Genomic DNA, 16611 nt, shown 5'->3' with positions numbered 1-16611 from the left:
TTTTGTTCCTTGTGACCTCTCTGACCTTGGGCAAGTCATGACTCAATGGACCTTTGTTCCCCTTCTGTAAAAGGAGGGCGTGGACTCTAAGGTCCCTTCTGGCTCTAAATATATGGTCTAAGTAGGTGTTTAATAAATGCTTCTTGGATTGGATTGGACATGATCAGGAGCAAGTCACATAAGTTCTCCAATGCTTGAGTTTCCCCATCTGTGAAGTAAGGATTATTATAATAATAGCTGACACACGTAGCACTTAAGGGTTTGTTTAAAAAAAACCAAACCACTTTAATATGCTTTCTTGTTTGCTCCTCACAATGATCCTGGGAGGTAAATACAGATGGGGAAACTGAGACTTGGAGAAGGGAAGTGACTAGTCCAAGCTCATTCAGTTAGGAGGTGTCGTAGGTTGAATTTGGTCTCAGTCCTCCCCTCACTCCAAGTTCGGCCCTTCTGCCACTATAAGATGCTGCTGTTCTATGACATTTCTGCCTTCCTGCTGGGCTTGTGTGCTCTGAAAACCTTCATGTGCAACACACATGTGAGTAACTATGAGGAGATCACAGGAGCACAGTATCTCAGAAACCCAGGGGAGGAGGAGAGAGAAGAGTGGGCCACGGTATCAAATTCCAAATAGAGATAGATGAAGGAGGCTGAGGTCTGACAGAAGGCCATTGGATTCAGTGGTAATGAGGTCATTAGTAACCTCGGAGAGACTTGTTTCAGTAGAGCAATGGGAAGGGAAGCCAAACTGCCCAGGGCTTGGGGAGTGAATGGGTATCAGGGGAGGGGGTGAGGCAGATGAAGACAGAACACACACAGCTATCTCACATCTATGGATCCAGTTCCACTGTCCTACCCCATGAACTCCCATCTGGAATCTCCACCTGGAAGCCTTGCTGGCATCCTGGACTTAGCATGTTCAGAGTGGAATCCATAGGGGCAGCTAGGTGGTGCGATAGATAGAGCACCAGCCCTAAAGTCAGGAGGACCTGAGTTCAAATGTGGCCTCAGACCAAACACTTGACACTTACTAGCTGTGTGACTCTGGGCAAGTCACTTAACCCCCCAGTCGCCTTAAAAAAAACCCCAAAAAATCAAAACCAGAATGGAATCTATTGTCTTCCCTAAGAGATTTTTGCTGCCACCTCTTTTTCCTGTTTACGTGGCTGCCATCTTAGTTCAGGCCCCCATCACTTCCCATCCAAATTCTTGTAGTACCTTCCTAAGTGGTGTCTCATTGCTTCCCTCCCCAAGGTCTTTGCTCTCCATCCCACCCTCCACATAACTGCCAATCATCCTCTTCATATACCGATCCAATGGAGTCATTCCCTTCCTCCAAAGCCTTCCAAAGCTTCCTTGTTGTCCATAAGCTAAAATGCACACACCTTACTTAGCCTGAAACTCTTTTTTTTTTTTTAAGGCAGTTGGGGTTAAGTGACTTGCCCAGGGTCTCACAGCTAGTAAGTGTCAAGTGTTTGGTCTGAGGCTGGATTTGAACTCAGGTCCTCCTGGCTTCAGGGCCGTTGTTCTATCCACTGCACCACCTAGCTGGCCCAGCCTGAAACTCTTTAGACAGATCCTGGTCCCAGGCTGCCTTTCCAGCATATTACTCTTTTTTGTACACTCGATGTTCTAGTCTGAGTGAACTATTGTCTGGTCTTTGAAGGCCACCATATTTTTGGAATGGATCTCTTCTTTCTCTTCAGAGATCATCTATATGCTTATTTGTGCATAATTTCTTCCCACCCCCAAGTAGAATGAAAGCCCTTTGAGGATAAAGACTATTTCTTTTCCATTTTTTTTCTTTGTATCTCCAGAACCTAGCATAGCAGCAAAATACAATGGAAAAAATTGGGGCCTCTAGGTGGCACAGTGAATAGAGCACCGGCCCTGAAGTCAGGAGGACCTGAGTTCAAATTCAGCGTCAGACCAAACACTTGACACTTACTAGCTGTGTGACCCTGGGCAAGTCACTTAACCTCAGTTGCCTAAAAAAAAAAACATTTGGATTTGGAGATAGAGGAGCAATTATTAGGTACCATGCTAGGCACTGTACAGACAAAGGTTACAATGACATTCTATCAGGAGAGAAGTTTGGATAAATAAATATGTATACAATAGATAAAAATAAAATCAAGGTAAATTTAGGGAAGAGGGCGCTAACAGCCAGAGGGAATCTGGAAAGGCTTTGTGTAGATAGTATTGATTGAGCAAAATTTTGCAGGAAACTGGATTCTAAGAGGTAGAAGTGAAGAGGAAATGCATTCTAGGTATAGGGGAGAGACATTTGAGGCATGGAGAAGGGAGGTGGAACATGAAGCATGAATGCCTTTTAGGGGGGCCCTAGAGGACAGGAAGGGGAATAATGGGGGAGAAAGTTGGAAAAGTAGGTTGGAGCCAGATTTTAAAGGACTTTATATGTGATCTGAGAGGCGATAGGGAGCCATTGGTAGTTACAGAGTAAGGGAGTAACAGAGACAAAACTGAGGCCATTGTAGTTGTCCAGGAGAATGGTCAAAGCAGACTTCAGAGGCCATGCAGTCCAACCCTCTCATTTTACAGAGGAGGAAACTGAGGCAGAGGATAAGTGATCTGCTTTTTATAACCCTTATCTCCCCTGAAGGCTCAAGTTGGCACCTGAGTGACCTTGGGCAAAGTCTTTTTACCCTTTCTGGGTCTGTTTCCCCATCTGCAAAGATGAGAGGTTGGGACTAAGGCCCCTTCTAGCTTTAGAGCAGTAATGCTGTGGTGTTCCATGAAACCTTCCCTCCCTGGACTCCCCGGCTTCAAGTGTTCTCTCAGCCATCCAGTTATCCTGGAGCACTTTGCCTGGATCTCTCTTCTGCTCCCACCCCCGTGCCTTGTTTCGTACTTAGCTGTGCATGTGAGGTACCCCAGTTAGTAAGATGTGAGCTTCTTGAAGGCAAAGCCCCAGTCGCTTTTTAGCTTTGTTTCTGCAGAACCTAGCAAGGGCCTTGAACAGACTAGATAATTAATAAATATTTATTGAACTAAAGTTACGTGTGCATGCATAAACACCCACATACGCACATCTCCTCGTTTCCTACACATATACACCCAGCTTCCTGCTGGACATATCTGGAGGCCCACAGAAGGCTGCTCCACATGCAGTGTCTTTCCAGAAACACACATGGCTCTTACATCATCATTTACTTGACAGCATCATCCCTGTAAACTCAGAAATGGAGATATATATATATATATTGTCCCTCAGACACAGCCTTGTCCCGCTGTTTCCTACTGCTCCCTTCCCCAACTGTTCCCTTCCCAGATCAGTCACAGAGAAATATCAAACACCACTCCCCCCATCCCACCTGCCACCCTGCCCCTGCCATGTCCCAGGCAGTCAACTGTGTGGCCAACTTGGGCGGGGAAGCAAAGACCCTGTTGGGCGCCCTCAGGAAGTTGGGCCCCTCAACATGGGTCAGGCTCCAGGAGGTGTGGGGTGATGGCATACCAGGGGGTGGGGTGATGCCAGGCTGCCTCTCAATGGCATGGTGTCTGGGGGACCCATTCCACAGGCCCCAGCTCCTTCAGCCCCTGGCGTGGCCATTGTCCCTGCAGGTCATCCAGGGCCAGCACTATTACCACTTCCAGCACCGGGGTGTGGCTTCGAGAGCCCTTAGCCAGCACTGGGGCCACAGCTTGAGGCTGAAGAAAGACCCTAAGGTGAGAGGAAAACCCCAGATTTTCTGACCCTGTCATTTTACCTGCTCCCTCTCCTGGGGATGAGGGAGGCTGTGTTGGAGGCTATTATTTTATACTCTTAAAATCAAAAGACATCAGAGATTTTGAGGAAGTGGGCCCAGAGAGGAACAGCAAATAGTCCAAAGTCAGTGAGTAAGTTGGCAGACTAGAATCAGGGGACTGCCAAATCTTAACCCTCCCAACAGCTGGTCATCTGACCTGCTCCTCGAAGGCTGGTAGCAATGGAGAACTCATTACTTCTTGAGCCGCTTCATTCTACTTTGGACCAGCTCTCATTATTAGGCAGTTTTTTGTTGTGTTGACCTTCAGTCTGTCTCCCTGAAGCCAGCAGTGTGCTGGAACCAGCTCTAACCAGCTCTCTGGAACCAGTTACCTCTTCAGTAAGAGCGTTTATGCCTCAGAAATCCCCTAACACTGCCAATCAGGGCCTGACTTACTATTTTGTTGGTCGTCTAGACTTGAGACAGCAATGGAAAAAATGCTGATAATGCAGATTAACCTTAAAAGATGTCTTGTATTTTCTGAGAGCCTGACTGTTAAACCTTTACCAGCACACCCCCTGCGGGAAACCCACACTTCCTTTTTTGGCCTTCTGGGGCCAAGCAGAACAAATATAATCCCTCTTATCCATCACAGCCTTTCAGAGACTTCAAGTCAGCCATCATTCTCCCAAGCTCTTCTGGGTAAACGTTCCTTCACAGGCCTGGTTTTGAATCCCTTCTGCATTCCAGCCACTTTCCTCTGGACCAGAACCTAGGTCCCCAGCCTCCTGGTTCAGGATTCTTTCTGTTGTATCAAGCATAGTAGGAAAATTAATCCCAAGAAGGTTGTCTCTCCTGAAGTTACCGTGTGATGATGACAGAGCCATAACAGGAGCCCTGGTTTCCTGCCAATTTGGGACTCTTTCCAAGATAACAATACCTAATAATATCTAGCATTTGTATAGTGCTTTAAAGTTTGTAAAGGGAGTTTTACATATATATATATATATACATAAAATCTCATTTTATCCTCAGGATAACACTGGAAGGTAGGTGCTATTATTATCCCTATTTTACAGGTGAAGAAACTGAGGCTGAGAGAAGTTAAATGACTTGCCCAGAGTCACCCAGCTAGTAAATGTCTGAGGTTGTATTTGAACTCAGAACTTTATGACTTCAAGTCTAATGCTTTATCCACTGTGCCACCTATGACAGGCTTCTACCCTTACCCATCCCAAGACTCAGGGGGTTTCCTTATGTTAGCCTCACAAGGTATGTGAGTCTCCACTTTTGCTCTGCCCCACCCCAACAGCTCACTTGGTTGGCTCTTTAGAAAAATATTACAAATTTAGTAACTGACAATGAAAACCTAAAAATATAAAGTAATGCATAAAATCTTACATAAACCACTTGGCATTTAACAAGGTAAGAGGTGGTGTGGGGTAACTGATAGAGAGTTGATGTTGGAGCCAGAGAGTGCTGGGTTCAGGTTCTGCCTTGGACCCTGACTGGCCAAGTGAGTCACTTAACCTTGGTACTCTGAGGACTCTCTATGACCAATTTGCATCTTGTCCCTATACTGATGAAAGCAGTGCTCCGGCCCCTATCCTATTTAACAAGGTTGACCCTCATATATTAACAAGCATCAAATAAACAAAAATGATCTTTTTTTTTTCTGTATCTCCTTCCAGATTTGTCTGAAGCTTTGCTTTCAGAGTGCTTTTTTTTTTCTTCAAGAAAACAAAACAAAAATCTTCCCCCCACTCTTTTTCCTATAAGGCTTGCATGTAGTCATTGAGGCAGGTAGGTGGCAGAATGGATAGACTACAGATAAAATTTGGAGTCAAGGAGCCCTGAGTTCAGGGGTAGCTAAGTGGCACAGTGAATAAAGCACCAGCCCTAGAGTTGGGAGAACCTGAGTTCAAATCCAGCCTCAGACACTTAGTAGCTGTGTGACCCCAGGCAAGTAATTTAATTCCACTTGCCTCCCTCCCAAGAAAAAAAATGAATGAGACGTGAGTTCAAATTCTGCCTCAGACATGTACTAGCTGTGTGACCTCCATCAGACTCAGTTTCCCCATTAATTAGATGAGGATAATAATCGCCCTTACTTCCCAGGGTCGTTGTGAGGGTCAAATGGCATAACATATGTAAGATACATCTCAGACTTTACAGCACGACATAAATGTTGCCGACCTTGATTTGCGTTGCCTCATATTTCCTTTACAATTCATATTTATTACAACGTTTCATTACGTTATTTTTTGGTCCAGATTCATGATTTCATCAGTGTTGGGAGCTTGGGCTGTGGACCCTCCCTTCACTGGCACAGATCAGCAGCTCCTCTGTAACTTAGTCTCAGAGTGGCCTGCAGTACTGAAGAGGTTCAGTCATTGCCACTTGTCTCTCTCTCTCTCTCTCTCTCTCTCTCTCTCTCTCTCTCTCTCTCTCTCTCTCTCTCTTTTTTGGCTAGGCAACGGGGTTGAGTGACTTGCCCAGAGTCACACAGCTAGTGAGTGTTATGTGTCTGAGGCTGGATTTGAACTCAGGTCCTCCTGACTTCAGGGCCCATGCTCTATCCACTGCGCCACCTAGCTGCCCCTCTTCTTTCCTTTCTTTCTTTTCTTTTTTTTTTTTGTGCCCCTTCTATAGTCATGCAGCTCGTGTATGTCAGAGGCTGACCTTGAACCCAATGGGTCTTTCTACCTCTCAAGGCTGATCCATTCACCTGTGGTGATATGCCAGAATTTATTCAGCCGTTCTCCAATTGTTGGAAACAGAAGCTGTCTTCCAATTTTTTGCTTTTTCAAATAGAGCCTTGAATAGTGAATGCCAACCTCCTTCTTCAAGCCTTCCCCTCTTCCAGTTGACTTTGAGATGCAATCCCTCATCTCTTTGTTTGTGCTTCTGCCTTGCGTGGGCATGCTTTGCTAGCCTAATCCTTGGTGTCATGTTTTCAAACCACGTTGGCCCAGAGCTTCTCAGTGCCAGAACTGAGCTTTATTCACCTTAATCTTTCTACTTAGCAGCAAGAACAATGGGGCAGCTAAGGTGTTCAGTGGATAGAGTAGAGTCAGGAAGACTCATCTTTCTGATTTCAAATCTAGCCTCAAACACTTACTTGCTGTGTGACCCTGGGCAAGTCACTTAACCCTATTTGCCTCAGTTTCCTCATCTGTAAAATGAGTTTGAGAAGGAAATGGCAAACCACTCCTGTATCTTTGCCAAGAAAACCCCAAATGAGGTCACAAAGAGTCGGACAGGATTGGAACAACTGAACGATAAACTAGTACCACGGCAAATAATAAAGAAATGAGCGCTTGGAGAACATCCTGGCTAGATGGCTGATGTCTCTGAGTGGGAAAGACAGGGCTAGTGTTCTTTCAGGTCCACTGGTTTGAGCAGCAAACACTGAAGCGCCGGGTGAAAAGAGATAATTTTGTGCTCCCCACGGACCCCTGGTTCTCTAAGCAGTGGTACATGGTAAGAAGAGTGGGGACTGGGGGTGTGGGGAGCTCCAGAGTCCCTGGATAAGGATCAAGGGGGCCAGGTGAGGAGCAAGGCTTCCCCTAAGCCTCAGTCTCCACTGTTGGGAGTTGGGGGCCCCTAGGCTGGGGAAGTCCCCTGCAGGGACCTTCTGAGGTTCCCCTTCTAGAACAAGCAAGTCCAGCCTGACCTGAACATCCTGGAGGCTTGGAAAAAAGGTTACACGGGCCAGGGGGTTGTGGTGTCCATCCTGGATGACGGCATAGAGAAGGACCACCCTGATCTGCAGGCTAACTATGTGAGTGCCGGGCCCTGGGGTGGGAGTGGGGGGGCAGGAAGGGGTTTGGGGAGTTGGGATTCTTAGATTCCCCCCCCCCCCAGAATGACCAAACTGGAAGGGAACCTTCACACATAGCAAGAACTCGACAGAGGGAGGGATGGGGATGGTAAAAAGCAGGATGGAGAATCAGAACCTGGGTCTGAATTCAGGCTCTTCTGCTTACTAAGTGTGTGATCATGGGAAAGTCACCTCCCCTGCTTGGCCTTAGTGTCTATCTATAAAATTAGAATATTGAACCATATACTCAGCTGCTGTTCCGCCTCCCATCAGCATGTCTTTGTGTCCTGACTCTCTTCCCAATGCTTGGAGCCCTCTCCTTCCTCACCACCAGATCCTGGAAACCCTCACTCCCTCCCAGGCACAGCTCAAGGGTAGCCTCCTGCAGGAACCCCTGGGAGCTCCCCTCGGTGGTTAGCGTTCCCTCAGGTTGCCCCAAATTATTTTGTATTTCTCGGGGTACGTGTTGCTTTTCCCCTTTGAGAGCAGGGTCTACTTCACTTCTGTCTTTGTAGCTTCAGCACCCAACAAATGCCTGGCACAGAGTACACGACAGATAAATGCTGGTTACATGGAAGTGAATTTGATGGACCTTTAAGGTCCCCTCCAGCTCTAAATCTTCTGATTCTATAATTTTGGTTCAAATCCCATTGCGTTTGCTGGGTAGCCCTGGGACCTTAGAGAAATCGGCCCATACCTGGCCAAGAATCCTTGCGCCACCCCCCAACAAATGGTCATTCGGCCTTCACTTGGAGACCTCAAGTGAGCATCAAACCCGAGGTCTCCCAAGGCTGACCATCCCACTTTGAGATGGTACTCACTGTTAGGAATTTCAAGTCCCAACTCTGCTACTTACTACCTATGTGACCTTGGCATGGAACTTAATGTTTATGGTCTCAGTTTGCCCATCTGTAAAGTGGGGGTGGAGTGGATTAGACGGTCTCTAAGGTCCCTTCCCCCCAAGTGCTATAATCCTTCGATCTAGGACGCCCTGGCCAGTTACGACTTCAATGACAATGACCCTGACCCACAGCCGAGATACACCGTCATGGATGACAATCGGTGAGTTCCTTGCCTGTGTGCTGGTGGAGAGGGCTACAGGGGGTCCCTTCCTTGGAGCTGCAGTGGTGGGGAGGGAAGGAGAATTTCCCCAAGCCGCTCTTTCTCCCTCTCCCCAGGCACGGGACCCGTTGTGCTGGAGAAGTGGCCGCTGTTGCCAACAACAAGATCTGTGGTGTGGGTGTGGCTTACAAGGCCAAGATTGGAGGTGGGGACCCCATGAGGGCTGGCGGGGGCACCCAGAAAGGCAGCACAAGGGCGGTGGCATCCTTGTTTCAGAAGTGACTTCCAACCAGAGGTGGAACTAGAATCCCTTGAAGGGCCCTTCCTGCAAAAATGTATGTTTCTGGTGGCAGTCATGAGATTAGTACCCCACTCCTCCTCTAGAAGAGAGGTGCTGGCATCCATGCCAGGGCCCTGCTCTCTGTCACAAGGCGGGGAACTGGCACTGAGGCTCAGTGTATCAATGTCCAAGAGGGATCCCCAGGCTCTGGTGCCCAGGAGTGGGAACCACTTTCCGAGTAGTAGACTGGGCAAGTGGAGTTGGTTCTAAAAAGCTAGTGATCAAGATAATAAATGAAGGTCAGGGATGGGAGGGCCCTTAGAACACAGAATGTCAGAGTTGGGCTGGGGCCTTGGAATAGAGAATGTCAGAGCTGGGAGGGGCCTTAGAACAGAGAATGTCAGAGCACTCTTAGGACACAGAATGTTAGAGCTGGAAAGGCCCTTAGAACACGGGATGTCAGGGCTGGGAGGGCAGTTCCTAGAAATCAGAATGTCAGAGCCAGAGGGCCCTAGAGGTAACAGACCTAGAGAAGGGGAAATTACTTATCAATGAATCATAGAAGTTTTGAAGGGCCTCTCAGAAGGCATCCAGTCCCACCCCTCTTTAAAGCCGCAGTCTCTCCCATCCCCAACACTCTTGACCTTGAACGTCTCTGGTTTTTCCGTGGCTCTTAGAGATCTTCCTCCTTATACCTTCCCATCTTGCTCCTAGTTATGCTCCTGGGGCCCCCCAGAACAAGCCTTCTTTGTTTTTCCCACATAACCACCTCTCAGGTATTTGGAGAGCCCATCATTTCCCCCTTACCTCTCCGTATTTCAGAGCTGGAAGGAACTTGAGGTCATCTTGTCCAAACACAGCCCAAAGCGTGAATGCCCACCATTAACCAGAATCCCTGGTTAATCTCTGCTTAAAGACCTCTGTGATGAGGAATCCCCTACCTACTGAATCCTCATTCCTTTTTCCTTCAATGGAGCTGAAATCTTTTTCCTTAGAAATTCCATTGCTGACTCCTAGTTTTGCCCTTTGGGGCAAGAAGAACAAGTCTGATCCATTTCCTGACTCCTCTGTTATTATCTAGTGCACCACCATCCTCACAGTCCCTCAGGCTTATCCCCTAGGAGTCCGCCTGGACTCCCTACTCTCTCTCAGCCCCCCATAGTCAAGCTGTTGCCAAGGTGGACTGATTTCACCTTTAGAACATCTCTTGAATATGCTCCTCTTCTCTTCTCTGATGGTGCCACCCCTCTGGTGCAGACCCTCATCCCCTCACGTCTGGATTAGTGCCAGAGCCTACTGGTGGGTCTACCTACCTCAAATCTCTCACTACTCCCATTCATCCTCCATTTGGTCCAACCGTGGTATCCCCCTACTCAGTAAACTCCAATGGTTCCCCATCCCTTCCAAGATCAAATATAAAGTCCTCTTTTTGGCTGTCAAAGCCCTTCCTAACCTGCCTTCCCCTGCCCCACCACACACACGTACCCTCCACCTTACTCCATTTCATGCGCTCTGGGATTCTGTGACACTGACTTCCTTGCCACTCCTGGAAAAAGATGCTCCATCTCTCAGCTCCGGTCACTTTCGCTGTTTGTCCTCCATGCCTGCAATGCTCTCCCTCCTTTCTTCTAGTCCCAGCCAAACTCCCACTTTTTACAGGAAACCTTTCCCATTTCCCCCTTAATTCTAGTGCTTTCCCTCTCTTGAGTATGTCCAATTTATCCCAAATCTCTCCCGTTTGTACTTAATTGTTTCATGGGTCTGTCCCATTAGAATGTCCTCTTCTCCAGGGTAGGGACTGTATTTTGCCTTTCTGTGTATCTCCAGCACTTAACACAGTGCTTGGTACATAACAGGTGCTGGCTGACTGGCTGATTCCTCTTGCATATGACAGCCCTTCAAATACTTCAGGCTAGACAAGTCTCAAGAAACATAGAAATAGACACTTGGAAGGGATCTCAGTAACCACCTAGTCTAACCCCCACACAAAAGCAACCTTCCCCTGTCACCCAGCTGCTCTGCTTTAGGACTTGTCTTCTCCCCCACCCTCCAGGAAGCTCATTATTGGGATGACCTCATCCTCATCATCCTATAAGATCTCATCATCCTCTGTCCCTCTGATTGGAAAGTGGGGCCATAACCGCCAAACCTCTGTTTAAGGAGGGAACTCAGCTTGGGCATTTCCCTCATTCTTCCCATTCCTCCCATGGTGGACTATCCTGCCCCCATGTTGGGTCCCTCCCTTCACCCTCCCCATCCCAACCTTTCAACTTCTTTTTGTGTGGTCTCCCCTCCCCCATTAGATTGTAAGCAGGGCAGAGACTGTCTCCCTTCCTTCCTTCCTTTCTTTTTTAATTAATTTATTTTGATTTATCAACAGTCACTTCCATAAGCTTTTGAGTTTTGACTTTTTCACCCCTTCCCTCCCCATGTCTTTCTTTTTTTGTATTTGTATCCCTAGTGCTTAGCACAGCACCTAGGTCATAGTAGGCACTCAAAAAATATGTATTGACTTACTGACTATTACATACCCAACAAGTGTTGTCCTGCTTCTTCTCAAAGACCTCCCCGAAGGGCATTTCCCTAAACCTTCTCTCCCCTAAAGATAACTCTGCTTGGCTTCTTCCAATGATTCTTGGATGACATGATATAATACATGGTCTCTTCCCCATCTCAGCCCCCTTCTTCTCAATACATGAGACATTTTTCCATCTGTCAATGGCACCACCATCTTCCTGATCTCCCAAGCTCATCAGTAGCTCTTCTCTCTCCTTCACCCCTTAGGCCCATCAAGCCCATGAATATGCTAGATTCATTCCTACCTCCTGGGACTCCACTCATATGGTTCTCTGGCACTGGGAATACTGCCCCATGCCCCTAACTTTTTGAATTCTTCTTGTCCTTTAAAGTTCAGCTCCTAACTCACCTCCTCCAGGAAGCCTGCCTTGACCAGTCCAGCCCATGCTGATCTTGCCTTCTCCAGGATGGGCCATACAGTTCATTTCTTGAATTCTTGCCTCCCGTGTTCTTGTCTCCCTAACTAGACTATGGGCTTCTCAGTGTTACCGTTATCCTTAGTGGAGACAGGGATAAAGTTGAGGTACTGGAAAGAGCCTAGACTCTAGGAGTCAGTGGATTTGGCCTCTAATTCCAGCTCTGTTAGCAACGCCTGGAGTGATTAAAGCAAATCCCTTTACTGACCCAGGCCTCAGTTTCTCCATCTGTAAGGACTTGAGCTAGATGATCTAGAGCTAAATAAGTAAAGCTCTTTCTGATTTTGGTTTCCCATGTGCTAAAGTCTTTTTCAGTTCTGATGTTCTATATTCTGTGTTCTATGTTCTTTTTTTTTTTAGGCAGTTGGGGTTAAGTGACTTGCCCAGGGTCACACAGCTAGGAAGTGTCAAGTGTTTGGTCTGAGGCCAGATTTGAACTCAGGTTCTCCTGACTTCAGGGCCGGTGCTCTATCCACTGCGCCATCTAGCTGCCCCTGTGTGTTCTATGTTCTAAGGGAACTTCCAGCTCTGTCAGTCTTCTGTGGCTACCCTAAGGACCTTCACAACAGCACCATAGAAAGAGCATTGGCTTTGGAGTCTCAAAGAGATAGGTTCGAATCTAGTTCTACTTCCTGGGTGACTTCAGGCAAGTCACTTAACCTCTGGGCCTCCTATTCCTTATTTATGAAGGGAGGAAGGGAACTTGACGAAATGGTCTGAGGCCCCTCCAGGCGATCTAAAGGCATTTCTAGCTCAGATCGTCTGTGCTGCTGGTTGTGAGGCCCCTCCCGGCTCTGATGTTCTAGGTCAGTGGTTCTCAGAGAGTGCACCAGGAAACACCTGAGTTTTAGCTGGATATGGTCCAAATTACACAGGATTTACACACGCACACACACACACACACACACACACAGAAAACATGTGCATTCCAGTTTCCCAGTTCTTCCGGAATGTGCCTGAGTCTTCTCAGAAGAGAATGTCACTGTGTCGGCAGCAAAAACTGTTGAGAGATTTAAATTTAAAACATCACAGGATGTTCTTTTGGTTCTCATGTTCTATGTTCTAGATGCCCTTCCCACTCCAGGAGTCTAGGCTGTTGGCAGGGTTAGGGAGTCCTACAGGCAGCTGAGTCTCGAATACAAATCCCGGCCAGGGCTGGGGCTGGAGAGAGCCCTGTGAAGTGCGTGGGAAGCCCCAGTCCCCACCACCTCTGCTTCTCTACCCTCATCCCCAGGTGTGAGAATGCTGGATGGCCCCGTCACTGACATTGTAGAGGCCCAGTCCCTGAGCCTTCAGCCCCAGCATATCCACATCTATAGCGCCAGCTGGGGTCCCGAGGACGACGGGCGCACAGTGGATGGCCCTGGGGTGCTGACTCGAGAGGCCTTCTCCCTGGGAGTCAACACGGTGAGTACCAGCTATGGGCATGGCTTCTAGGGATGCTTTTTCCAGCACCTCTCCCTCCAGATACACCCAAGGCCAAGCCTTCGATTTGCAGTTCAGAGCTGTCCTGATCTGCAACTAAATTCAGACTCAGAGGAAAGGTCTCCACAAACAGTTACCTAAAACCTACTGGCTGCAAGGGGCCAGTAGGGGGAGATGCTGCTGCTGCTGGTTTTTTTAAAATTAACTAGATTTTTGTTGATATCTTTTGTTTTAACAACTCCTAAATGTCCCCCTGTATCTCTCTCCCTCCTCCCATCCAAAGAGCCATCCTTTATAAGAAAAAGAGGAAGAAGAAAACAAAAATTTAGAAAAGCTCGTAAAAAAACAATCTGACAATACATGCAATGTTCCATACCCGTGGGTTGCTCCCCTCACCCCCAATTTCTGCAAAGGAGTAAGGCAAGGGGTCTTCTCATAGATGGTGGGTGAGTCTTTCTAAAGCTCACATTTCTATCATTCTTCAAGGTGTGCAAAGTGCTTTGCTTCCAATAACCTTGTGGGGAATGCCCCCATTCTATGAGTAAGGGAATCAAGGCTCAGAGACAGTGACTTGTTCAGGACCACACAGCTATGCTATGGCAGATACTCTGCCCAGCTGTCCTGCCATTCTTGCCCTGGACCTTACAGCCTAACAGTCAGACCTCGAGATTATGGTACCCAGCCGTTGACAGGTGGCAGGACCAAAGCAGAAGCAATGCCAGACTCAGAGTCAGGAGATTTGCCTTCTAGTTCCGGCCCGAAGATCACTCAGTCACCCTCATTTTCCTTTTCCTTTTCCTTGGAGATGCAGGGCAGTGTAACGTGAGGAGAGCTAGTCCTGGAGGGGCGGGGGGTTGAGTCCTGACTCAGATGTTTACAAGTCATGGGACATTGAACAAGTCCTCCCTGTGAGCCCCTTTCTTCATCTGCAAAATGGGGATAATACACTTCCTAACTCATTGGACTGCGGAAGTAAAAGCTCTTTGTAAACCACAAAGCACTCGCAAAATAAGAGATGTATCCTAACATCCTTGCTATTTTTAAGAACTCTTTACAGCATAGGGGCAGCATGGAAAAGGGCTGGATTTGGAGTCAGCGGCCTGAGTTCAAATCCCAGCTGTGCCCCATACTATTTGGGTGGCCGTTGGGCACGTGATTTCAGCTGCCCTCAGTTCTGTCACTTGTAAAGAGTGAGGGGAGCAGGCTTGGATGCGACAGCCACTCAGGCCCCTTCCAGCGCCAGTCCTGGGAAGCTCTGCATCACTCATGGCGACAAATGGCATTCTGGGCCACAGTTGCATCTGGTCCTCGTCACGCTCCTTGTGAGGGAGGTAGCACAAGTACTGATATGGGAGGTATACCTTGGCCCGGGATCCTGCGGCACTGTGTTTGAATCCTGGCTCCACCAACTTGCTAGTTATGAGACCTCAGGCAACTCAATTTCACAAGTATTTAATAAGCACCTTGATAAAAGGCAGCCTGGTGGCTCAGTGGGCAGAGCGCTAGGGATGGGCCTGGAGTCAGGAAGGCCTGAATTCAGAACAGCCTCAGACACTTACTAGCTGTGTTTCCCTGGGCAAGTCACCTAACTTCTGTTTGCCTTAATCCACTGGAGCAGGAAATGGTGAGAAAAAACTCTTGGCAAAGACTCCTGATTGCACATGTATGACCTATATCAAATTGTTTTTCCTCTCAGGGAAGGGGTAGGGGAGAGAGGGAGAGAAATCAAACTCCAAGTTTTTTGTTTGTCTGTTTGTTTGTTTTGTTAGGCGATTGGGGTTAAGTGGCTTGCCCAGGGTCACACAGCTAGGAAGTGTCAAGTGTTTGGTCTAAGGCGGGATTCAAACTCAGGTCCTCCTGACTTCAGGGCCGGTGCTCTAGCCACTGCACCACCTAGCTGCCCCCAAAACTCAAAGTTTTAAAAAATAAATGTTAAAAATTATTTTTAAATGCAATTGGGGAAAAAAATAAAATAATATAAAATCCCTAAGAAAAGAAAAAAAGAAAAAAAGAAAGAAAACCCCATGGATGTACTGTGCTTCATGGGGTCACAACGATGGGCATGACTGAACATTCGCTGTGCCAGGTTCTCTGCTAGAAACTGGGGACACAAAGACAAGAATGAAATAATCCCTGCCCTCAAGGAGCTTACATTCTCCTGGGGATAGCACTGAGGGGGTATAACAGCTACACAAGGAAGGAAATATGACGCAAAAATAGGGTACTTTCAAGGAGGGGAGAGGACCAGTAATTCAGGGGATCAGGATGGACTGAGGGGACGTGGTGGAGGGGGGTTCCTTGGTGTTGGGAACATGACTGAGTGCCGCTCTCTTCCCTGACTGCTTTTCTCCCTGGCAAGGAGTCCTCCGCAGTATTAATGATACTCAGTTCTTAAATCTTCCTAAATTAATAGATGAATTAATAAATAATAGATAACTAATAATTAATTAATCTTCCCCAATTCACTACAAATGAGGATGCTGACCCTCCATAGTAGAGGAGGCCTGGAAACTCTCACCCCCCAAAATATGGTCGTTCACAATTCCTTTAGGAGCTGCTTTGGTGCTAATATGCAGGCGCCCCAAAGCCTACAACCATGAAATATAGGGGAAAAGCAAAAATAAAATAACAAAAATATAAAAAGAAAATACCAAGCTTCACCACCTCCTCACCCCTACCCCCCCACCCACCAAGTAAATAGCACTTAGATTGCTCTGGAGTCTAGCGACCTCTGCTGTCGGCAGAGACCAGATTATCCTGGATGAGCCTTCGAAATGTAGCTTGTGGCCCAGGCTCTGAGCTTATATATGCACCGTGTTCAATCTTGGGGACTTCTCCAAATCATCACTCTTGGGCTTGTTTTGCTCCCACCCAGAGTTCCCTCTGGGAAGTCTCAGAATGTAATTTAGGTCTAGGCCTCTAGAGACGAAGGTAAAAGGAATCCTAGGTCCTGTACAAGCACTCAAGGTAACAGCGCATGTGGTTACCGCCAGCCTTCATTTCACGCTGTGGAAAATGCAGAAAGCACAGTGTGGACACAAAGGCAATCGTGATGATTCATCTCCTTCAGAAAGGTCCAGCTTCTCCCCCAATTTAATCCTCCAGACCAAGAGTGGGGAACCGTGGCCCTCGAGGTCCTCAAGTGCGATCTGAATCCAAACTTCACAGAACACCCCTGCTCCAGACCCTAACACAGTATGGTCATTTGGACGCCTGTCAGATGAAAAATGAACTTGGGGTTGTTTGAGAAGCAGGCCCTTCCCATAAGCCTGTCTTCCTCATAGCTCATGGTAATAGCAGGGGATGGACAAGTTCCCA

At 47.6% G+C, this 16611-nt stretch overlaps 1 protein-coding gene across 1 annotated transcript in view; it reads left to right on the top strand.

The window, feature by feature from the left end:
* Positions 1–16611, top strand: part of PCSK4 (proprotein convertase subtilisin/kexin type 4) — a 34965-nt gene that overhangs the window by 8178 nt on the left and 10176 nt on the right. The window contains 6 exon segments of the mRNA XM_021008956.2: positions 3586–3690; positions 7098–7193; positions 7366–7494; positions 8519–8595; positions 8712–8800; positions 13103–13275. Coding sequence (XP_020864615.2) covers positions 3586–3690; positions 7098–7193; positions 7366–7494; positions 8519–8595; positions 8712–8800; positions 13103–13275 — 669 coding nt within the window.

The sequence above is a fragment of the Phascolarctos cinereus genome, unplaced genomic scaffold (genome assembly GCF_003287225.1).
Source record: "Phascolarctos cinereus isolate Bilbo 61053 unplaced genomic scaffold, phaCin_HiC Scaffold_4;HRSCAF=312, whole genome shotgun sequence".
In the NCBI taxonomy this organism is placed as follows: Eukaryota; Metazoa; Chordata; class Mammalia; order Diprotodontia; family Phascolarctidae; genus Phascolarctos; species Phascolarctos cinereus.
Note: the sequence above shows the minus strand (reverse complement) of the source record. Positions and strands in the feature narration are given on the sequence as shown.